At 46.3% G+C, this 24,936-nt stretch overlaps 1 protein-coding gene across 7 annotated transcripts in view; it reads right to left on the reverse strand.

Annotated features, from left to right (window-relative positions):
• The window catches only part of LOC146775982 (uncharacterized), a 438,400-nt gene that overhangs the window by 326,357 nt on the left and 87,107 nt on the right, over nucleotides 1–24,936 (reverse strand). For 5 of the 7 annotated variants that reach the window (XR_014972053.1, XR_014972051.1, XR_014972054.1 and 2 more), the window contains 2 exons: nucleotides 6,218–6,322; nucleotides 5,078–5,166 (listed from right to left, as the gene is read on the reverse strand). Coding sequence is in view for 2 of the 7 variants with exons in the window: in XM_085637866.1 (XP_085493992.1) it covers nucleotides 5,078–5,166; nucleotides 6,218–6,322 (194 nt within the window). In the remaining 5 variants the exon portion in view is untranslated. Of the gene's footprint in view, nucleotides 1–708; nucleotides 3,112–3,973; nucleotides 4,101–5,077; nucleotides 5,167–6,217; nucleotides 6,323–24,936 lie in introns of those variants that run through there. The other 2 variants (XR_014972052.1, XM_085637867.1) reach the window with 2 other exon arrangements.

The raw sequence follows: 24,936 nt of genomic DNA on the forward strand, positions 1-24,936 counted from the left end.
CCCTTTGAAGTAAATTAACTTCATGAGTATACCCCAACTAATCTTCCAGCCAGGAGAAGAGAAAAATCTTCCAACACTCAAGCAATTATCACTGTTCTGGTACCAGACTTCACACATCATTAAGGCTCGTACTGCCTGGGCTACTGCTGGAGAGCTAACACAAATTAGCCTCCAGCAACAGCAGGCCCAAAAAGGAATCTTTGTTAAAGTTGCTTCTCCTTAATATTTACTAAAATTTCAACTTCACCAATAAATATTTAAAAAGAGTGATATAATCATATTTCAGCTGGTCCCACTCCAGAGATAGTAACATTAATTTTTAATCCTGCTTCCTATTGTTTTCTATATGCCTGCCAGAGCCCCCTTACAGTGAAAATAGTTTTTGCATGCTAGTCATTGTAAGCACATGCTAACTTTAAATTTCTACATGCCCTACTTAAAATAACATGCACCTTATCTTGTGTGCTGCAAGGCCCACATAGTAGTGGGTTATTAATATTTACAAGGATGTTTTTTTCCTGTCAAAAGGGCTATTTTGACAGGTTGCTTTGGAAGTATTACACTGCAGTAGTCAGGCTACAAAGAGTGGGCCTGAAGTAATGTTAGCCCTCCCACTGTAGTGGACTGCACAATAGGTGCTGCAGTTCACAAGTGACTTTCAACTACCAGGCCATGGGTGCTCTTTCTTGACCACATACTAAGAACTTATTTTTTGTCTCTGTCTGTCTTTATTAATTTTTCATATGCATAACAGTGCCTTTTCAATACAACATACACTACTGAGAAAATGGCAATAGTCAATATAGTAATATGATGCACATCAATAAAAACAGGTTTTTACTTACATGAATACTGAAGTTTTTTCAAATTACCCAAAACATACAAACAATACTCAAACAGAAGACAGCAAGACAGGAAATGGGACCCACGAAAGAGTGGGGTATGGACATTACATATTTTTCTCTAATGGTCATGACTTGTATGGAAGTACGTTCAAGGAGCATGTAACAAATACGTCTGACAATAGCATCATGTTTCTAGGTGTATTGTGGTTGTAAGCACTACCCGCCCGCCCAACATTCCATAAGGCACGGGGTATCTCTTAAGGTAGTCGTTCATCTGTCTTTAACTTTACTTTAGTTACATATTCATCCCAATGTACAAACCATGGGCTCCTATCATTTATAAGGCAATGCATCCATTTCAGCCTACATCCCTTTCCTTAGCTCTCTAAGCCATATCCCAACTAGTGGTGTAGAAAAGGATTTCCAAGGCAAAGCAATGCACCATTTTGTGAGTATCAAAGCAAGATCTGCAAACCTGTTCATATATTGGGTCTTTCTTGTACATAATGTCAAACCCAGCAAACAATGTGTGCCCTCTTATGTATCTGTCTTCCTGTAATGTCTAAGATATAAATGAAGCACTTCATTCCACATCCCTACAATGGTCGGGCATAGCCACACTGCGTGGTAAACATTGTCTTCTTCCTTGGTGCTTCTTGGCCATGTGGGAGAAGTACCAGGGAGCATGCGACCAGTCTCCTCAGGAGTCCAGTAAGTGTGGTGCAAATAATTAAATTGTACATATTTTAGTACTGTGTCCCCACTTTATTTCCCTCCATATGTTGTTGGGCCATGTATTCCTTATATTCAAAGTAGCACAGTCTACCCAAGGCTGACTTAAGGTCTAGTCTCACTTGAGTCTATTGTGCAATGTTGGCAGGGTCTGTGATGGGTTTAATTTCCTGAATGTGTATCTATACCTCTAATGTTATCAGTACTCTTAGGAAGACTAGTTCGACCCCATACACTGATTCATACACACACCCATTAAAGTATCCCATTCAATTAGCTTGTTTGCGGTGGCTCCCATATTGTCTGCAAAGTAGTGGTCTATGTTATCAGCCAATGTGGGATGAAATGCCACATCTCAGAGCACCTCTGTTGTAGGACGCCACAGTGGTACAGCTGGGTGCCCTTTTTCCCAGTTTTGGACCTACGTGATAGGGCTGTGCACATTGAGTGTCTAGTCCAGCTATTCAGCATCTGACATCCTAGTACCAGCTTCAGGGGTACAGTAAAAATGATCATCTCTGGGGATTAGATTGTGTAATCTGAAGTAATAGAAGTATTCTCATGTTTCCTGATCCAGGACACTTGGGTGTGAACTGCCCACTGTTGAAGGTGTTTTGTTATTGAAATTTACTGGGCTTCCTGTATGGGTGGTGGAGGCCTATTCAACAGTATACCTGGAACACTGCTGAAATCACCACCACAGATGCACTGTGAAAACATATTTCCGATAGGTGTCAGCATAAGTGTATCCAAGAAGGTTGATACATTCGTATTAGTAGCATATAAAGCAACCAATCACATGTGGTTTCCCACCTAACACACCATCAAGCACCAATTACCTACCCTCAAAGTCTATTTTGGAATGCTTCTCCATGAAGGGGACACTGGGAGCAACCTACCAATAACCTCTAGCGTATTCTGAGTAGGTAGTCCCCACCACTATGCCCCCCCTACTTCTTGAGGAATTTAAGAAGTTCACTTGAGGTGAGGTGTGTATCATGGAGATATGCAAAGTGGACATGTCAGTGTTTTAGGTGAAGGTGGATCTTGTAAATTTTGGTGTGGCTAGCCATGCCTCTCACATTCCACGTCAGCATGGTATAGCAGTGGACGCTGCCATTAATGCTTCCTCAACCATGTGATGAATAAATAACTCCACTCCCCAGAAACCACACACTTTCAAGAGTACTCCATCCTGTAACACTGTTCTGAGGCCCTTACTTGTAGCTGTCAATAGCCGAACAAGACAAGAAAAAAAAACATGAACAGTATCTGAGCTCCTGATCCCAGGCCAATGCACCAACGGGTGCTCAGCCATCTGTACTGTATTGTGTCAACTTCTTCCCAACCATCCCATGTGGGTTGTTGCGGTCACATTGCTAGTTATAATAATCAATCCATAAAAATCAGAAAACTCACCCCCCCCCGGTCTGCAAAGAGGCACCCCACCACCCCCAGAGTGCTGCAATCAGTGGCACCATGTATCTTTTTATTATCAATGCATGTGCACAGAGATCCACTGTGGCTTGGCCCCCTGTAAAGGAATAGAAAAAGAAATACCAATATCAACATGAAAAATAACAGTCTGCAGTCATTGGCATCTGCTCTAGGCTGCCGCCTAAATCCAAGTTGGCTACTTCAAGTTCTGCTATATCCGGTTCTTCATGTATCTCATTTAAAAACTTGGAGTGCTTGTAGCCATGCAGATATGCTGTTCCACTTCAGCATCTGCCATTGCCCTTTCCCAGGAAACCTGTTCCTTGAATGGCCTGCTACTTAACCTCCTGTCAGGGAGAAGTCTTTTACAGACTGTGGACAATCTGCCACTGGTGATTCAGCGGTCCACCATCCCCTCTAACTTCCAGTCAGGCCCAGACCTCCCGTGGTTTTGGGAAATACACTGTTTTGTCCTCATACATGATCTTTAACCTGGCAATGGACATTAGAGTGTAGCACCTTTAAAAAACAAAATTACCTCTCATCAATGCGTAATGCATTATGCATAATGGAGTACAAGTTGCGTGTTGTGCTCAATTAAAGGAGCTATGCTCATTGCTAGCCAGCACGCTGGGTATTTTATTTTGCTACTGTCTGAAGCTGGGGCAGCTGTAGTTGACAATTATCTATTTTTAATTCCAATGGCCCAGCTCTTTTCCAAATGCTATTCTCTTTTTACCCCGACTTCAAAGAGGCATATGAATAAAAAATAAGATTCTACATCGCATACCTCATGCATGAAATACAGATATTATCCTGTGTACCGTAAGTAGACGTTGAGAAAAATGATGCACTGTACTACAGGGAAAGGAACGGGCTACATAGATTGCATGTGGCACATTCATCACAGTGTGTCCCAAATTTATTTGCTGACAGTAAGGAAAGGAAACTTGACTTACTCTACTGCAGGGTCGGGTAGAGGGATTAGGCGGGTAGGGTAGAGCAGAGCTTTTCATATAGAACAGAGGGGTCTCTGTCACTACACTGATCATCGATTTGTCATCTTTGGCTTATCCAGTCATCGTACTAGTCAATGAAAGTCAAAAAAGAAAAATCTGAGCAGGCGTGAAATAAATCTGTTATGGGAAACCATTAAACATATTTTGGAATCACTTAACATGACTATAAAATCAAATGTGGCACATGGAAAGAATAACGTTTTCAATCTTTTGGTAGGCTGGGACAGAAGAACTTAGGAAATAATAAAGGAGCGAGGTAGAAAGAGATGACTGAGTGGGCGAAGGGATACACACCTTGTGTATTTGGTTTGCAATGTGTCGAATACTTTGCAAATGCTGCATTAACTAAAGCAGATGCATATTATACTGCCAAAAGTGCAGTCACAAATTGAACCATACTGCACTTCGGTCAAGGGTGGCAAAATGGTATGGGCGTGGAGGGGGTGATAAATGATGATGGGTGGGATACATCTGCCTCGCTTAACAAATACTGTGTGTCAAAAGAGTAGAACAAACATTTAAAAAATGGCCCCTGATTTGAACCATAGGTTTGATAACCCTACATAAACAAAGCTAGAGAAGTAGGTGAGCAGCATTCCCCTCTCCACGAGAAGAGCTGTCTTGCTTATTCATCCAAGCAATCCAAATGTTCATTCATCCTTTCATTCAAATTCACCAAAAGTTCCAAATACATTATCTGTCCATTCAAACTCAATATCTACCCTTCCTTCCAAACATATTTTCACCCATCCATCCCTTTACCCACCCATGCACTCTTTCACCCACCCACCCACCCTTTCACTCATATTATTTACCATGTTCAACCATCCTTTCTTTTATCTTTTCATTCTTTTACGTTTCCACCAGTCATCAACGCTCATTATATGAGCTTTTGCTGAGTTGCAGATAGAAGAGGGTATAATAAATCAACCACTGCTGAAGCTGGTAAAGCCTAGAGGTTGAGGGTCATGAGTTGACAATTCCCTGGTACTAGCTAGTGAGAATATTAGTAATTGTCAATAAGGAAGCAATTATGTGACTTACCAGTGCCCGTCCTGCAGCTGCTTCTCCCCCTACAACGGACTCTACTTCTGCAACGGTACTTAAGCCGGTGTCACTGGTGGTCTGTGTGGCTAGAAAAAAGCACTATACATATTTTACATGCCAGAAACACCTACCCTTAATTTTTTCAATCATTCAAATACAACCACAATACATCACTGCTGTTTTGTTGGCACTGCAGTATCTCCTAACAAAAATATCACCCTGGGCATTTGGTTGGTTCACAATGTTAGACAAGCGAGGTAATGAAGCCAACCAAAAACATTTCATAATAGAGGGGAAGAGCTATAACCTGTGATGGTCAATATTCTAAGTCATTGAAGCACAATGAAGAGGTGGAATAATGGCCAATGAAAGACATATGATGTTGGTAGCCAAATGCAATGGGACCTCATAATTTCCAGCAATGCTGCTCTGTCATGGAAACTGCTGGAATACTGTATAAATGAATTACCCGCACACACAATTGGGTGGGGGTCCATGACCATGGTCACTCTCTTGTTAACTCAACTGTTAGAGCATTTGCAGGAACAAGAAAACCTACTCAACAAACATACATGGTGAATATTATTTAAAATACTAGCTTACTTGGGGCTGAAATCCTCCCGGTACACAATAGAGTACCAAATATATGTGCTCAGCCTTACAGTACTACAACATATATAGTAGAGAGGGAAGGATTATTACCAACAAAGCAGAAGATAAGAAAACTAGATACTAGTATAGACCAGAAAATGTCAGCTACCAAACAATAAGGAGAAAAAAAATGTAGGGATAACAGGAATGAAACAAAAATTGAATTGGGAAATCTGAAAAAAAGGAGACAGTATAAATAAATAAGGCAGAATTTAAAAGTAGCATAGAGGGCAAAGGAAAAATAGCTAACCCATTGTTCTTTGCACGAGTGGGTTCTTATCCCATTTTCGTTGCCACATGAAATTGAGATAGCAGATAAAGGTGTCAGATCAACTTTATTTCTCGCCATCAACACCAACCTCCAGGCAGAAATTCACGTCCTGGAACCTAGCAACAACATTCCAATGCCCTAAGATTCTACCATAAGCCCACAACAATCATAAAACCCAACATTAGGGAAATGATCATAATAATAACAGGACCTACTGGGGTTAGCAAAGCCCTCTGCAGTAGCACCGGTGGTCAGTGCCTCCTGCTGACCAGCTACTCGCAGGTCTGTCTCCGCAACATCCCTTTTCTTGCCCTTGGTTGCTGATGTAAGAAAAGAAAAACAATTAAAAAAATGATTAGTGATTCAGTGAATCTCCACAAAATTGTTATGATAAGCAAACACAGTAACATTGTACTTCTCTAAAAAAGATCACATATAGTACTAGTTTCGAGCCTATCAACTATCGATGAGTTGCCTAGACTAATCTTAATATCCCTATTCCAAATTTTCATAACAAAAAATTCATTTGGAACTAATGCATTGCTGTGAATGATCTTTGATTCTATTCTCATTTCTGTACCCCTACTCAGTCGCCCTTTTTTGCAATCCATAGATGCATACGACGCTTCGTTGTGAAATAGCTTGAAACTGTACAAACTGCATTAACAAAGTCACAGAGAATGCTAACTCACTCATATCACTAATTCATTATGGCGACAGAAGCGTCTGCAATAACTTCTTAATTAATCAGCCAAAATGAGCTCCAATGATGAGTACAATTAGATGTCACTGACCAAAATACAAAAAACCATAAAATACACAGACACTAAAAAGTTCATCTATCACGCCCGCCAAGCTCTGGACAGGCCAACCCTGCACCACTTGAGAACTATCCGGCTGAGGTACCCATGCAGTCTTGCCCCCACTGAAATTTAGCTTTGGCGCATTAAAAGTCTTATACTAACTGCATTTTATAAAACAAAAACACCAAATGGTGGTTTTTAAGAATTGTATACATATTATTCTATTTTAACTAACTCTTCTATATTGATCGTCCTTTTGTATTGGTTTTTATTAATCACACAACTAAAGTGTCATTGTCATTGTCGCAGACACAAAAACACACACTAATACAATACATCAAAATGAGGGGTGGATTAATTAGGAGGATGGAGAATTACAAAGATTACAGAGTGATTGAAAATTAGGCATAGCACCATAAAACAGAGTAGAGAACAAGATGGATGCTCCCATGTGAACCACGTGGTGCCATTCACGCCCACGAACTTGAACACGAGGACATACTACATGATACATTTTGCAATCTGAAAAGGCGTGTCTTAAAACTCTGTAGGCCTACGGTACTTGACATAGCGCTACAGAATTTTTCTGCCACTCTGCGGGGTTCCGCATAGCAGACATCCGTGAACTACATCCAGGCCTAATCAGTAGGCACCTGGACACCTAGCTTGCCAATTGCCTGTGGCCTCCAGTTCCTGCTTGTTTCAGACTTCTCTAGTGACACAGCGGCTATCTGGGTATTCCTGCTGGGCTTTTCCTGACTGGATTTCCCCCCTCACCGCAGTAGATGAGAAGAGTGGGTGGACCGCAGGGAAGCCAAAGCCAAGCCCATCTGCGCATGGACCGTGCCCAGCACCACGACCCCTGTCCCTCCCACTCCCTGGAGGTCACAACAAACACTGCCACTGCGCTGACCGGCACTCCACAGTAGGACCTTTCTCCTGCACCCAATGTTACTTCACCTGCGACTTCACACACACCTGCCAACTGACCATCCCCACCATGAACACACCACAGGCACCACCTGAACAAAAACAGCAACTTGCATATGCCCTTCCCAACACATGATCACTTTGCAAGCATTTCACTTAATTATGAGACCTCATCAACACCCTCGAACCAGACATTTTCCTCAATGAAACTTGGCTCAACCCCACTTCCACCCCAGAAATTGCTACAGCAATCCCCAACAGATATAAAATCACTCTCCAGGACCATGCAAACAAGCCAGGAGGAGCAACAGCCATCATCCACAAAGAGACCATACAGTGTACCACCACCACTGACAACACCACCACCCCGATGGAACATCTCAACTTCAAGCTCCACACAGACAAGTCAACCATCAGAGACACCCAGACATACTAACCCCCAGGCCTGCACTCCCGCTTATGCAACACCATGGCAGACTTCATTGCGCCCCTAGCCTTGGACTTCAGGGACTATATCTTTCTCAGTGATCTACATCTCCACACTGATGACCCCAATGACAAAAACATCGCACACCTCCTCGACAGTAGGAGCAGTCTCAGATTGACCTAGATTGTCCATGACATTACACACACTGCAGGTCACAGGCTGGGCCCAATTTTCACCTCCAGCAACAACAAGACAGCAAACGGTTGGAGAGGAGATGGTGCTCCAACAAGGACACCTCTGACAGGGCAGCTTTCAAGACCTCCCTCAAGAGGGCAACAAAGAAGACAGCCCTTGCTACATGCATTGAAACCAGTGCCAACAACAGCAAGGAACTTTTGAACGCCGTTAAGGTATTCTCCAACCTGGATGCCAGCAAAATCGTCAAACCCTCACTGGGGCTGTGTGACAACCCCACCCCTTTCTTCCATGACAAGATCACAACCATATACTGAAACTTAAAACCACAACCCACACCTATGGACTTCCTCAACAGATAAGCCACCACTGTAACCAACATGAGCCACACACTGATCACCTGGAGCATCCTCTCCACCCAGGACACCACCTTTAGCATGGAATACATCCACTCAGAAGCTCCCACAGACCATGCCCACACCACATCTTCAACCTCGGAAATCAAAGGATCTGCCAGGAACTCACAGCCCTACTCAACACCTCTATCACCACCACAACATTTCCTGATGCCTAAAAAACACACCAAAGTCAGACCACTACTAATAAAAAACCTCCACCGACCCCAGAGAACTCAAAAAAATACTTGCCAATCTCCCTGCTCCCATTCCAAGCAAAGGTACTGACAAAGTTCATCAGAAATCAAGTCATGACATACCTGGTGCAGAACCAGCCACTCAATACTTCCCAATTTGGCTCCCGCAGCAATCATAGCTCCAAAACCATTATGATCGCAGCCTCCTCGACCATGGACAAACAGCAGCTTTGATCATTCTCGACCTCTCTTCAGCCTTCGACACCGTATCTCATCATACACTAATCAAAAGTCTCTACTACATCGGCATACAAGGGGAAGGGATCAGGTGGATTACCTACTTCCTCACTAGAAGAACCCAGAGGATCCACCTCTCACCTATCATCTCTGAACCCAAGGAGATCACCTGTGATGTCCCCCAGGGCTCTTTCCCCAGCCCTGTGCTCTTCAATGCATATATGACTCCTCTGGCAACATCGTCAGATGTCATAGTCTCAACATAATTTCCTACACAGATTACACCCAACTCATCCTCCCACTCACTGATGGCCCCACCACCCCCAGAACAAACTTCCACAAATGCATGACAACCGTCGCTGACTGGATGAAGGACAATTGCCTGCAGCTGAATACAGACAAGCCAGAAGTACTGATCTATGGCAACAGCATCAACACAGGGAACAACTCTTGGTGGCCATCAGACTTAGGACCTGCACCCACTACCTCCAACCACTCCAGAAACCTCGGAATCATCATTGACAACAAGCTCACCATGAAATCACAAATCAATGGTGTCTCCTCCTCCTGCTTCCTGACTCTGCGCATGCTATGTAACATCTTCAAATGGCTACTCCTAAACACGAGATGCACCGTAACACAAGCCCTTATCACCAGATGACTGGAATACAGCAATGCCCTCTACGTAAGAAGTTCTGCACACCTTCTACAGAGACTTCAGCCCATACAGAATGCCACAGCCAGACTCATCCGCTACCTTCCCCGATGAACCCACATTATATCCCATCTCAGGGCAGGGGACAGCTATGGTAAAAAACACAGCGGAACTCATTTTGTTTGTTGCTCCCAGGGAGATGGGGGATCCTAAGAGCTAAAAATCTAATCCAAGTATGCCCCATCCCAGAGTCTATAATTTCTGTAATTTCTTTGCATGGACCCCAAGAATGTTGCCACTACCCGAGCGTGCCAAAAACTTCTGGGAGAAGAGTGCTACTCACCTGATCACCCAGGGGGCAATTCTTTAGTCATTTTCCCAGCCTCTGGTGGGCTGTTTTTTATGCTTTTGCTGTCTTTTTATCCCTGGTGGCCCACTCTAGCTTCAGGGAGGATCTCTTCAGGCCTCATTGCCCACCACATGGCCCTGGGGATCAAGGTGTTAATTGTCCTTTCATTTTCTACTTTGACAATTCCTATAATGACTACTGCAAAATATTCTCCACGTTGTGTCCAGCTAACCAGGATCCACCAACCCATTTCAAATAGGCCAATCAGAGCCTATCTGGACACAAATCATCATGATATCTCTATCTTTTTACCAACGTTAACTACTTTATGCCCACCTCAAGCACTATTTGTTAACGCTAATTTCTCAAAAATGGCTGAACAGGTTTACACCAAAATTCAAGAAGCATGTTTTTGAGTAAAGTTGATGACATCACTAATGACATCTCTTATCACACCATTGATGACATCATCCAAGCTACTGCTTGTCAAATTACTCTATAAACCCCTGGATCCTTTTAGGAAAAAATGCAGATAGTAAAGTGCCCATAAACATATACAGCATATATAGACTGAAACAGAAATATTGAAGTAATGGTGACAAGTTTGATTCACTGTATTAAACGTTATATGGTGCACAGTTTGAGTACCAGTAAAGTTTTAACTGCAAGCAGTACTTCATTTAAACAACGTAGAGGATGAGCGCTCCTAGTCTGTGTTTCAGACATATGTTACAAATGAGTTGCGGCCTGAAACAAAATCTTGTTGCCAAAATATGTGAAAAACTAAAGCTTATCCTTACAATAAACTATTCACCTGTGGAATTCTGTGCACATGCTAATGTTAAAGATTGGTTATGCAGTGCTGTTGACAATTTCTATATATATTTGAGATTATATGATGCAGATATTTATTACCAGAAGTTCAGTGAAAACTCTGAGACATTATACAATGTTGAATGTATATGGCTCATAAATGGTTAATGACGTACACCATACTGCTCATTTCAGGTATATGTGTGAGGTGTTTTTAGAAATTACAGATGGTTGTGCCTATGACCTGGTTGTGCAGCAATTATCAGTGGCTAATGCGTAGATGTGAAGCTGTTGACTTAAAAGCTTATGTTAGATGAAGTATTTAGCATCATCTAATTAGGGTAAAAAATCACCAACAATCTTTTGAACGGTATTCAAGGTTTAGTAAAGGCTGAGCTAATTTATGTTTACTGAGACAATACCAGGAGAATTCACAAAGGTAACCTTCATGTTTATCTCAAATTTCTGCCTGCTTGCTGCCTTGAGCTGCTTTACTTTCCCACCATATCCCTACATGATAGCCCCAACCACCGCCTTCTTTTCACCCCTTATGGTGGGCTTTAAATGGCAGCCACAGCCTGGAGTAGGCAGTGAAGGTGGTTGTCTGGTCCCTAAATAATATCCTTTTTCTCCTGCTTGGGTGGTGGTCCGACGATCCCCGCTCCCCTATCTTGGTCCACTGGCCAGGAGTTTTGGACCTTTCGAACCTGTGCCATCTATGTTTCTCTATTGAGCCTGCCTGCCCCTGCTGTCTCTCAGTCTTTACATTCTGCCTTTTCTCTCCCTCTCTTTGTACCTCGTCCTCATCTGTATCCTATCTTCTTTCAACTCTTCCTAACTCTCTCCTTCCTCTCCTTTTTTCCTCTCCTCCCATATGCCCTTTGTTTTCTGCTGCTTCCCTTTAGCACTTTGGTGCTTTTTCCTATTTTTCTCTTGTTACATCTGTCATTTATGTTCTCTTGCTCTCTTTTCTTATTGTTCTTGGTTTTCTTCTCCTTGCTTTACCCGCCTTTTTTTTCAACCTTTTCCCTTCTAGCGTTAATTGCATTTCTAGCCCCGCCCACCACCCTCTCCTACCAGTAGCCTATAAATGGCAGCCAAAGCATAGACCAGACAGTGAAGTTGGTTTTCTGACCCCCTGCCTGATAGCCTGTTCCTCCTTGGGTGGTGCTCTGGTCCCCCCCACTATGCTGTCTCGGTCCTCTGTCTAGGACTTTTAGCCCTTTCAGACCTGAGCTACCTCTGCCTCTCTTTTGTGCCTCCCTGTCTCTCGGTTTGTTCCTTTTGTCTTTTCTCTAATTCTCTTCATGTTTCACTCTTACCTGTCTCCTCTTTTGTCTCAGCTCTTACTAATTCTCTGCAGTCTCTCTTTGTGCCTCACCTTAACTAGTGTCCTTCATTCTCTGCTGCTTTCTTTTGGTCTTTGGTTCTTTTGGGTATTTTGTTCTTGTGCTCCTTTGCTCTTTCGCTATTCTCTGTTGTTTTTCCCTCATAGGCTCTTTTGCATTCTTTTCCTGTTTCTCTCAATTTTCGGCCACTTTCTCACCATTTTCCTTCCAGCATGACTAATGCTGCTAGCCCCACCCACGCCCTCATCGCTTCTCCCAGTAGCCTTAAAATGGTGGCTGCATACAGCGGGCATGCCAATGATGCATTGAAGACGTGCAAAGGGCTATCCCATATGTGCCTGTCTTTGCCTCATCTATGCCCGACACCTGAACCCCATGCCCTCTGCCCCCGCACTGCATCCCGCAACACTACTTGGCTGAAACCCTTCCTTTCCTCAACCCACAACATACATCCCAGAATTATGTCCAGGCCTCCATCATACAAACTGACAGGGCATTTACCTACCGTGCCTGCTGCTTCTCTTCTTCCACTCTTTACCCCTACCCACCAACATCAGCCACCGCTACACACCGCACACACAACAGATCCAGGCTCTCCCTTGCTTCACACAACAAACACACCACCCTATTCTGCCCAGTACTCAGCACCCACTCTCTCCACCAAATACACCATAGAAGTCTGGGAGCTCATGTATGACCTTTCCCTGGACCAAACATTTCTCACAAAAACCTGTCTCAGCTAAACATCCACTTTGGACATAGCAGCAGCCACCCCTCTTTCCGAAATACAAGATCATAAGACTAGATAAACCCAACAAACCTGGAGGAGGACTCACTGTCATCTACCCAGAAGAACTAAACTGCTCTGCCGCTTTGGCCCACACAAGTGACCGGCCAGAACTCATTGCTTTCAAAATCAGCACCTGAGCACCACAACACTGGGAAGAGCACTACTTTACCACCTACTAAACCCCGATGCTATATCAGCTACTCTCTCACTGAACTCAATGCCCCTTTTTCCTTCAAACTTATCTCCTTTATTCTACTCAGTAACCTCAACTCCCACCAAGTAGACCAGAACAATTCCAACTCCACCAAACTCCTGGAAGACCTTGGCATCCTAGGATTCATCCACCGAGTGACCAAACTAATCATGTGACCGGCCAACTTATCTTCACCAACTTTCCCCACATGATAGTAAACCAGCCCATGCCACTCTTCTGGGTGAACCACTTATTTATGCGCTTTGGTCTGCACCTGACAAACCAGCTCAGAGCCACCCAAACCACTTGATAGCAATGGGAAAAAATTCCTAAGGACACCTGGATCTCCGCGCTCTAGTCCTGACACCACCCTGCAAGATGACCTAGTATACTCACTTGTGAAATTCAGCACATGGATGCATCTCCTGTGGGGATGCCCTCACTCCTCTGAGAACCACCCCTTCTTCTAAGCTAAGCAGGAAGCAAGCTGAAACACAGACGACAATGGCTAGAAAGACAGTGGCAATGCTCCCATGACACAGTCGACAGAGACTTCTCCAACTCTGCCCTCTGTATCTACCGCCAGCACCACAAAACTTCCAAGTGCTGAGCCCTCATTAAAAGGATCTAGAAAAGCACCACCTCTTCATCATTGTGAAGGAATTCACTGACCTATGTGCAAGTGGCATACGATCAATCAATCAATCAATCAGTGACACTTGTAAAGCGCGCTACATACCCGTAGGGTCTCAAGGCGCTGGGGGGGGGGGAGGGGGGGGTGCCGCTACTGCTCGAACAGCCAGGTCTTCAGCTTCTTCCTGAAGGAGAGGTGGTCTTGGGTCAGGCGCAGGTCGGTCGGGAGGGAGTTCCAGGTCTTGGCGGCCAGGTAGGAGAAGGACCTTCCTCCTGTAGTCGCTCTTCGGATGCGGGGGACGGCGGCGAGGGCGTGGTTGGCTGATCGGAGGTGGCGTTTGGGAGCGTAGAAGTTGACTCGGCTGTTGAGGTAGCTCGGGCCTTGGTCGTGTAGGGCTTTGTGTGCGTGGGTGAGGAGGCGGAAGGTGATTCTTTTGTTGACGGGGAGCCAGTGAAGGTCTCTCAGATGTCCGGAGATGTGGCTGGTTCGTGGGATGTCGAGGATGAGTCTGGCTGAGGCGTTCTGGATCCGCTGGAGTCTCTTCTGGAGCTTGGCGGTGGTACCGGCGTAGAGGGCGTTGCCGTAGTCCAGTCGGCTGGTGACGAGGGCCTGGGTGACGGTCTTCCTGGTCTCGGTGGGGATCCACCAGAAGATCTTCCGTAGCATGCGTAGGATGTTGAAGCACGCCGAGGAGACGTTGTTGACTTGCCTGGTCATGGAGAGGGAGGAGTCCAGGAGGAAGCCCAGGTTGCGTGCATGGTCTGTCGGTTTGGGTGCGGTGCCCAGGGCGGGAGGCCACCAGGAGTCGTCCCAGGCGGAGGGTGAGGAGCCCAGGATGAGGACCTCCGTCTTGTCCGAGTTCAGTTTCAGGCGGCTGGTCGTCATCCACTCGACTACCTCTTTCATCCCTTCGTGCAGGTTGGATCTGGCGGCGGCGGGGTCGTTGGTCAGGGAGAGGATCAGTTGGGTGTCGTCGGCGTAGGAGATTATGCTGAGGTTGTGTTTGTGTACGATGGCCGCGAGGGGGCTCATGTAGACGTTGAAGAGGGTGGGGCTCAGAGATGATCCTTGAAGGACGCCGCAGGTGACTTCGGAGGCCTCTGACTTGTACGGTGGTAGGCGGACTCTCTGTGTTCTTCCGTCGAGGAAGGAGATGATCCAGTCCAGCGCCTTGTCCTGGATTCCGATGTTGCTGAGGCGCCGTACTAGGGTGCGGTGGCAGACCGTGTCGAATGCCGCAGAGAGGTCTAGGAGGATGAGGGCCGCTGTTTCTCCATTGTCCATCAGGGCTCGGATGTCATCGGTGGCGGCGATGAGGGCGGTCTCGGTGCTGTGATTGGCTCGGAAGCCGGACTGTGAGGGGTCGAGGGATCCGTTCGTCTCGAGGAAGGCGGCCATCTGCTTGTTGACGGTCTTCTCGATGACTTTGGCTGGAAACGGGAGGAGCGAGATGGGGCGGTAATTCTTGAGGTCGGTGGGGTCCGCTGTAGGTTTCTTTAGTAGGGCGCTGAGTTCGGCGTGCTTCCAGCTCTCAGGGAAGATGGTGGTGTCGAAGGAAGTGTTGATGATGTCTCGCAGGTGGGGTGCGATGACAGCGTCGGCCTTGTTGAAGACGTGGTGAGGGCAGGGGTCGGTCGGTGATCCGGAGTGGATGGAGTTCATCGTGCGGATGGTGTCTTCGGTGCTGATCGGGGTCCAGGCGTGGAGGGTGGTGGTGGGGGGTGGTTGTTCGGTCATGGTGTGCGTTGGTTGGTTGTTGAAGCTGTTATGTATGTCCGCGATCTTGTTGTGGAAGTATGAAGCGAGGGAGTTGCAGAGGTCTTGCGATGGGGTGATGTCGTTGTTTCCTGCGCTGGGGTTGGAAAGCTCTTTCACGATGTTGAAGAGTTCCTTGCAGTTGTGTGCGTTGTTGTCCAACCGGTCTTTGAATGCTGTTTTCTTGGCGGCGCGGATCAGCTGGTGGTGTTTCCGGGTGGCAAGTTTGAAGGAGGTCCTGTTGTCCGGTGTCGGTTCCCTTCTCCAGACTTTCTCGAGGGCTCGGCAGTTCTTCTTGGAGCTCTTGAGTTCGTCGGTGAACCATGGGGCCTTCTTGCTGCCGGGTCTGCTAGGCGGGGTCCTCAGTGGGGCGAGTTCGTCCGCGCAGTTGCTGATCCACTTCGTGAGGTTGTCGGCGGCTTGGCTGGGGTTCGCTGAGCTGGCAGGAGGGTGCTGGTTCAGGGAGGTGGCGAGCTGGTCTGCTGTGATCTTGTTCCAGCTTCTGCGGGCTGCCTGTTGCTGGTGTTGGTGGGTCGTCGTTCTCTTGAAGGTGAAGTGGACGCAGCTGTGGTCCGTCCATTGAAGCTCTGTGGCGTGGCTGAAGTCTATGTCTGTGCTGGATGAGAAGACTGCGTCGAGTGTGTGTCCGGCGAGGTGGGTGGGGGTGGACACCAGTTGCTTGAGTCCCAGGTTGGCGAGGTTGTCGAGCAGGGTGCTGGTGTTGCGGTCATTGTTGTTCTCCAGATGGAAGTTGAGGTCTCCCAGGAGGATGTAGTCGGCGGAGGGGAGGGCATGCGGGCTGACGAAGTCGGCGATGTCCTCGCTGAATTGTGTGCGTGGTCCAGGGGGTCGGTAGATCAGGGTGCCTCTGAGGGTGGTGTTCGGGTTGGTGTGGATCTGGAAATGCAGGTGTTCGGCGCTGGTCAGGGTGTTGTCGGTGCTGGTCGTGAGACGGATGGTGTTCCTGTGGATGATGGCGATGCCTCCTCCCATCTGGTTGGCGTTTCGGTCCCTCCGGACGACCTTGTAGCCCTCTGGGATAGCGATGGCGATGTCGGGAGCTGAAGAGGCGTTCATCCAGGTCTCCGTGAGGAAGGCGACGTCAGGGGCTGTGGCGTCTAGAAGGTTCCAGAGTTCGATGGCGTGTCTGTGGACGGAGCGGGTGTTGAGCAGGATGCACTTGAGGTGGGTGCTGCTGGTGTTCGACTTGGTGGGTGCTGGTGCGAGGCTGGTCCGGATGCAGGTGAACTTGCAGGCGTGGCAGCTGAAAGGTCCGTGGGTACGTCGTGGAGTGGCTTGATGGCATTCTGGGAGTCGGCTGGTGTTGAGAGCGGTGAGGGTGGCGGCGGAGTACGTCAGGCGGGTCGGTCGGGATCTTCGTTGGCCAGGGGTCCTGGCGCTGGGCGCGGTCCGGTCGCGGACGGGCGCAGACGGGCTTACCTTTGGCGCGCCTTCGGCGCACAATCGGCGCGCCCGCTGCGCGTGACCGCTGCGCGTTCGCACGGTCGCCATATAAGGCCAAGTGTGCGGGTGGGCGGGGCAACTGGGAGGCGGGAGCGGGGAGGGAACAGAAAGGAAAAAGGGGCGTGGTCAGCGGTGGTGGCGGGAAGCGGGGAGCGGGGAGGGAAGGCGGAGGGCGGCGAGGTAGGCGGGCAGACAGGCAGGAGAACGCAAAGGGCTGAAACTGACTAGAAAAAATACAGGCACAAAAGTCAGACAAAAACTGCTAACACGGGAGGAAAATGCAGTTCAAACAAGCACAAATGCTAGACAAAACAAGCAAAAACAGACGCCAGCGGCGTCAGCCGGCAGCGAGGCAGGCAGCGAGGCAGAGGGCAAGGCGAGGGGGCACACACAGCAGCTGGTGGCCGTGCGGCGCGGGGGTGTCCCACAAGTGGGTCACACTCACCTGCGTCGCACGGTCGCCATATAAGGCCAAGTGCGCGGGTGGGCGGGGCAGCTGGGAGGCGGGAGCGGGGAGGGAACAGAAAGGAAAAAGGGGCGTGGTCAGCGGTGGTGGCGGGAAGCGGGGAGCGGGGAGGGAAGGCGGAGGGCGGCGAGGTAGGCGGGCAGACAGGCAGGAGAACGCAAAGGGCTGAAACGGACTAGAAAAAATACAGGCACAAAAGTCAGACAAAAACTGCTAACACGGGAGGAAAATGCAGTTCAAACAAGCACAAATGCTAGACAAAACAAGTAAAAACAGACGCCAGCGGCGTCAGCCGGCAGCGAGGCAGGCAGCGAGGCAGAGGGCAAGGCGAGGGGGCACACACAGCAGCTGGTGGCCGTGCGGCGCGGGGGTGTCCCACGATCACCATATCCTAAGAACTCTGCATAGAACTCTTCAAGTTTTTTTTTTTTTATTTAATCAGCTTTATTCGGTGCAATAGATCTCACCATAAAAGCAAACTTTTATCAGAACATTCCTACATTTACATTATCATTTCTGGTTCATACAGTTACCAAAAGTTTTAAAATACATTTATAAAACGTTCAAAATACATAAAATAATCATTAAAACGTGCTTAAAGGGCTAGAGACAACAGTACGTTGTAGGCTAATCAGGGGACATTACATCCAATCTTGAGAAATAAAATATTGGTACATAAGGGTACATAACAATTCCTAAAGTGCATAGTGCCACATCTTAACAAGAATACATAAAAAATCCCACAAAAGTACAACAACAACAGTAGTATCCACATTCAGTTCAGTTCATTTACGGATTAAGACATTTTGATTAAATACCCTCAGCCATTTTTAGTCCGAACTGCCCTCTAGTATTTCTTAGTCTAACTGCAATCTTTAAAAAGTTTGTTATACATACAAGGGTCAGTGGGTCCTCAGCTCTTTGTAATTGTAATAAGGCAACCTTAACTTGTCTAAACTTGCCGTCTTTTAATAATCTTACTAGATAGCGATGCCTGGGGAAAGAATACAAAGGGCACAATAATACAAAATGAAGGGTATCCTGCGGAGATTTATTATCGCAGCCGCAGGTACCCTTCTGCTCAACAGTGGTGGTAAAACCAGAAGGGACCGCTAGTAGATGGTGTATAAGATTGAGCCTAAAACGGGTAAACAGGAACCTATTTTGTGCATTGTGCATAAGAGTAAGATATGGTTCCATGCCATCTATTGTTTTTTCCATGCTATAAGCGCAGACTATGGGCTTCCTACCTTCAATGTGGGCTCTGCACTCAACAGCTTTTGCCAGAAGCAAACTCTTAATTCTATTCTTATCTTGAGGAACAATTATGGTAGGGTTGGTGAACAGATCTATACATTCTATTCCCTCCAGAGTGGTTTTTACATATTTAAGCCACGGGATACATATCCCCTTATCCTACTAGTGCAGTCTCTGATGATTTGCCTGCTCAGATCTGCATGAGTGTTGGACCAGATCCTGAGCCAAGCCATAATGGGTCTGGCCTTGATCAGGTCCTCGATGTATGACCTCCCTAGTTCAGCATGAATGATATAGACTGGGGAACTTTGAGGGGTTTTGAGTATCTTTCTCAGAAATGTATTTTCCTCGATCTGTATTTGCCGAGTCCCGGCAAAGCCCCAGACTTCTGCTCCATACATTACTTTGGAGCAGCAAATAGAGCCATACAGGTGCATAACCTGTTCTGGTGACCACCAACCCAGCCTTCATCCATAGTTCATTATAGCCCCTGATGATGAGACCAATTTTGTGCTCCGTTCTTCGATTAAAAATTTAAAATTTAAAAGCCCATCAAATAAAAGACCCAGGTGAGAAAAAGTTTTCACTTGTTCTAATATGTGTGTGCCTATTCTATAGGTACATTTTTACAGGGTTTAGTTCCGGCTAGCAAGACATAAGATTTAGATAAGTTGGCTGACAGGTCTAATGTATCCATAAAATCAACAAAACCGTCTATTAGACACTGCAGACCTTTCGGAGTTCGTGCCAATAGGACCGCATCATCGGCATATAGCAGCACCGGGATTGAGCGTGGGCCCACCCTTAGAGTGTCTACATTCAACTTGCACAGTGCCTGTTCCAATTCATTAATATGCAAAGAGAACAGGAACGAGGCCAATATACAGCCCTGTCTCACTCCACTGGTACAACAAATAGATGCAGTTGTATCTCCAGCTAAATTAAAACGTACTTTGGCGGAGGTATTCCAATGGAGTGCTCTCATAATGTTTACTAGGCCTGGATCTACTCCTAGTCTGATCATAAGGCCCCATAATTTTTCTCTATTCACGCGATCAAATGCGGCCGAGAGATCCATAAACCCCAAATATACTGCCTGATCACTTGCTATAGTATATTTGGCCACTAATAAATAAAGGTTCAGACACTGATCGGTTGTTGATCTGCCAGTCCTAAAACCATATTGGAGATCTGAAATTATATGATGTTCTTCAGCCCAATCTAACAAATGGTTTAATATTGCTCTACCTAGGACTTTTGCCGTCACCTCAATTAAAGATATGGGGCGATAGCACTGTGGATCATCCTTTTTACCTTTTTTGAATATTGGCACTATAGTTTCCGATGCCCATGATCGTGGCATGCCTACGGCAATAGATACATTAATTACACGTGTCAGTATAGGGGCCCAAAATTCTATTTTATTTAAAAAAGGTCTGGAGGGATCCCATCTGGACCTGGTGCCTCATTGCGTGTTAGCCCCTGGATGCCCACTATGATTTCTCCAAGAGTAAATTCAATCGCCGCCCGCCAAGGGCACATCTCCTCTTCGGCCTGAGCTGTCTCAATTGAATGATTATATAAACTTTTAAAATTGTTAAACCAGCGCTCAGGGGGGATGAATGTGCCAATTACCGGGGCTGCGATAACCTGGAAACAGGGAGTATTTTTAGTTTTCCAGAAGGCACTTAAGTCCCTCCTTTCCACTGCTTCCCTTAAATCTTCCCACGTTTGGAGCTGTAGGGCAAATTTCCTACATTTAATAGCCTTTTTATAGGCACTCCTACACTGTACTATTCGTGTTTTATCTCTTGGTCTTAGCTTCAGACTTTCTTTAAGGTCTTTCTGCGCCCGTGAACAGTCTTTGTTAAACCATCTCGGCACATTGTTTTGTTTCCAGGGCCGAGTAGATTTTAACAGCCTATCTATTAAACTGGCCATTGTTTCAAATGCTTTAGTCACGGCCGGGCCATCTACCAGGGGATCAGTACACACCTTTCTCAATTAAGGACTTATAAAAGGCGTCTCCATCTATTCTAGACCACCTTAAACGCCTCCCCTGATCTATTACCTTTTCTAAGCTACGTTACTGCACACTTCTTTTTACTTTATGGGAGGACCAATTTTTTATCCATAATGTGAGCGGATTATGGTCACTAAATATACTCCAGTCAATAGTAGCCCCTCTTATCCAATCCCGGAATAGGTTGGAAACTAGTATGAAGTCTATAATGGAGCTACACCCTCTCCCCTTAAATGTTGGGGTAACCCCAATACCTTCTTCTAAACCCACCAAATCAAGTGTGTGTTTTAGTGAGTGGGTTTTCATAATTTTCTCTAATTTCCTCCCCTCCTCGGTGTGTTCAAGGTGCAATCCCTTTGTCACAGTGCACCCGGATCAGTCACCCATACTAGGTTTTAGGTTTGGACACAAATGGCAATTTAGATCGCCCACTAGAACTACACATGGAGCCACTGTCGATTTGCTCTGCTCCATCTCAGCAGTCAAATGGTTATATAAATCACGTAATATGAAACCATCCCTGCTAAAAGCTATGGCATTATAAAAGTTAATAAGAATAATGCTTAATCTATTTACTTGAAGCCTTAAGGCTTGGAAATGGTTCGAATTCCATTTCAAATTAGTCCATACTCCTTCCAATTGCAGGTCCACGTAAATGATTAGTCCTCCTTTTGCTCTACCTGATACTCATTTCTGTGCGGGGACGGTAAAGCACCCATAACCTTCTAACTGGAAAGGGTCATGGTCTACCGCCCACGTTTCCTGTAGGCAAATGACATGAAACCTGGTTATATATTCCCTCCATTCGTGGTTATCAAACTTGGAGGACAGGCCAGCTATATTCCAGGACACTAATCCAATTCCATCTATCAGTTGTTTCTCCGTAGGGATGTGATTACTGGGAGGTAGGGTAGAGGGTCAATCTACCCCCTCCAATTCAGAAAGGGAGGCAAAACGGTTGGAGGTGGCAATATTAAACATGGGGCCTACCATTGTCCGTGTATTTATATGTCGTGAACTCATAGGATTTCCTACTAAGGTCTTTGGATAAAAATAACTTAAATCATGAGTGGATATACCCCCCTCATAGCCCTCTGGGTACCAGTCTCTGATATGATTTGTCGCCCTGTAATCCCTAAAATTAATAATAATAATATCCCCGTGTACATCCTTTGGTCTTCGTCCCACCCAGCCTAGCCTTCTTACATGTACAATTTCACCATCTATATTGGGGGGTAGTGGCCTATTCACTCTTAGCCAATGCATAACCTTGTTCTTGAGATTCTGGTGACCTTCGTAATTCTCCATTGGTAGCTCTGGCACCCCAGTGAGTACAATAACATAGGGTTCTGCCTCTGGTGGAAGATCTATATGCTGAGAGAATCCTTTTGGGTTTTTATCTATATAGGCTCTCCCACCAATTTTACTATACTCATAGTTTAGCTTGTTTGGAGGCCCACTGTCTCTTACCTCCCTGGGGATCGTATTCTTGATCTGTGTGGCCAAGATGTTTCCATTAGGAGAAGATAACAGCTTAGCGCCATTCACAGGATTAACCGGTTTCGACACTGGTACCAACACCGGCCCAAGATGGTTCGAGGTACACCTTTTAACTGATAATTCCCTCAATAAGTTTGTATTAGCCGTACCAATGTCTTGAATAGACCCCAATTGCTCCACCATTCTCTTTACCCTTTCAACAAGGGGTAATAATAAAGACTTAACTAATTGTTCTATGTTTCTCATTAGATCTAGGTGAGAATGTGTTGTCAGATTATCTAAAGCCGACTTACGTTCTACTGAGTCTATAGTTATCATGGGGCTCATGTTAGTTTTTGGGGTTTTAGCACGACCCCCTTTTTGCTTATTTACTCCATGCTTTCTTTTTTTTGGGAGGCCAGGTCCTGAACCTTGTGTTTTGCTGTACTATTCTTCTTATTAATGGGCTTGATCACTGGCACTAGTAACTGCTCCTCAATAGAGGATTCAGTTTGTGATCCTAAACTATTATCTACAATGACAGATTCCCTGGTTCTCAATTGTAAATCTGATAAGACTTGTAACTGTAAGGGAATATTTGTGTCACTTATTTGTTCTGTATCTTTACCGCAATGAGATGGGGTAATTGCTAGCTGGATAGCTCCCAAAGAGGAGCGTTTCTTCTGTAATTCAGAGGATAGACGCCGCTCAGTGTGTACGATTTCCTGTTCTAACATCGAAGCGGCCCTTGTGATGAACTGATCTAAGGTCCCTCTGACAGACCCCCCCCCACCAGCGATTTCCTGCTCATACTAGGCCTAGTATTCATTATTTACAATATAGTTGCAGTCAAATAAACAGTAACCATATGCCTTTCTATCAACGCTTCCTGTTGTAAATTGATAGTATAATATTACTTAAATGATCAGGAAAGTACTTAAAGACCCAAAGGAGTGGACAAGCCCAGCCTCCTTCAGCTGCTGACGGCCCTCAGGCGAACTCGCTTTTTATCCAGCGTGTCCTACCGGTACGACGAGTTCCCAGGGTAATCAATGGCAAAGGTAAGGTAATATCACAAATAGACCTGGAACTTAGGGTATCGAGAAACTTGGCGACGTTGGCACGCACAATGTACAAGACGGCTCCAGGAAACAGCAATCCACAAACCAGCGGGGTCAAGCAAATATGACACTCATCAAGAGTCAGAACAGTACTTACAGTTGAGTGCTCCTACAGCGGATATTAGAGGGCTAGCCCAGCCCAGCCTTCCCCGGCCTCTGACGGGCGCGGACGGGCCCGCCCTTGGCCCGGGCTTCACCCGGGCCCGCCCGCGCGCGTCCCGCGCAGCGGGAGGCGTGTATTCCTTTTAAGGGGGCTCTGGTGCCCTCTATTGCCGCGTGGCGCTCCTCACGCTGTGTTCTCTGGGAAATGTAGTTTTTAAGTGAGCTGTTCCCCTCATGGCGCGATTGCAGAGTAACAGGTCTGGTATGGCAAGGCAGGCAGCAAGTGAACCGGGTCAGCCGTTTCCCTCACGGCGCTAGTAGCAGAGAGTTCCGCATCCCCTCTTCAAGTATTTCACGAACAAAATGAACACCATATACAACATCTATGCACCCCAACCACATTGCTCCACCCTTGAAGTCCTCTACTCTGACCACAGAGCTGCCTCAGAATCTGCCCTGACCTGCTGTCCAGCCATCAGCGCAATAGAAACCACCAACAACATGCACACGATTCGCCCAGGAGCCTTATCAAATATGTACCCACGCTACATCTTCGCAAAGGAATCAACCCCATCAGCATAGCTCTCAGACCCATTCACAACTCGTCCATCTTCACTAGTACCTTCCAGGACTCCTGGAAACATAGAACTACCCTATCTCTCCTCGAGAAGCAGTCAGCAGACAACCTGACCCTGGCCAACTACCGGATGATCTCCTTCCTTCCTTATTTAGCCAAAGTCCTAGAGAAAGTAATCAATGTCTTGCTGACAAACTACCTCAACCTAAACCACATCCTGGACCCTTTCAAGTCTGGATTTAGACCCAACCACAGAACAGGCACCGCTCTCACTTCTGCCACTAATGCCACCTTCATCATCATGGGCAAAGAACACCCTGCAGCTTTATCCTATTAAACCTCTCAGTAGAGTTTGACACTGTCTTGCACACCTGCTTCATTCAATGTCTCCACAAGGCTGGAATTTGAGGCTTGGCTCTATGATAGGTCAGCTCCTTCCTCTCAAAAAGCATGTAAATGGTCAGTCTGGCCCCCAATTAATCCATTCATCCATCCATCCAGATCTGTGTTATCCTGCAAGGCTCGTCCACAAGCCCAATATTCTTCATGTCCGGCCTTGCCAGCATCTTCTGATACTGCAGATTGAGCATCATATCCTTCACAGACGACACTCAACTCATCCTCTCACCTTCTGATGAAACCCCATCACCCAAGCCAACATCATCATATGTGTGTCCTCTGTCACAGACTGGATGAAAAAGAAATGTATCAAGTTTAACAGCT

Source organism: Triturus cristatus, chromosome 12 (assembly GCF_964204655.1).
Source record: "Triturus cristatus chromosome 12, aTriCri1.1, whole genome shotgun sequence".
Classification (NCBI taxonomy): domain Eukaryota; kingdom Metazoa; phylum Chordata; class Amphibia; order Caudata; family Salamandridae; genus Triturus; species Triturus cristatus.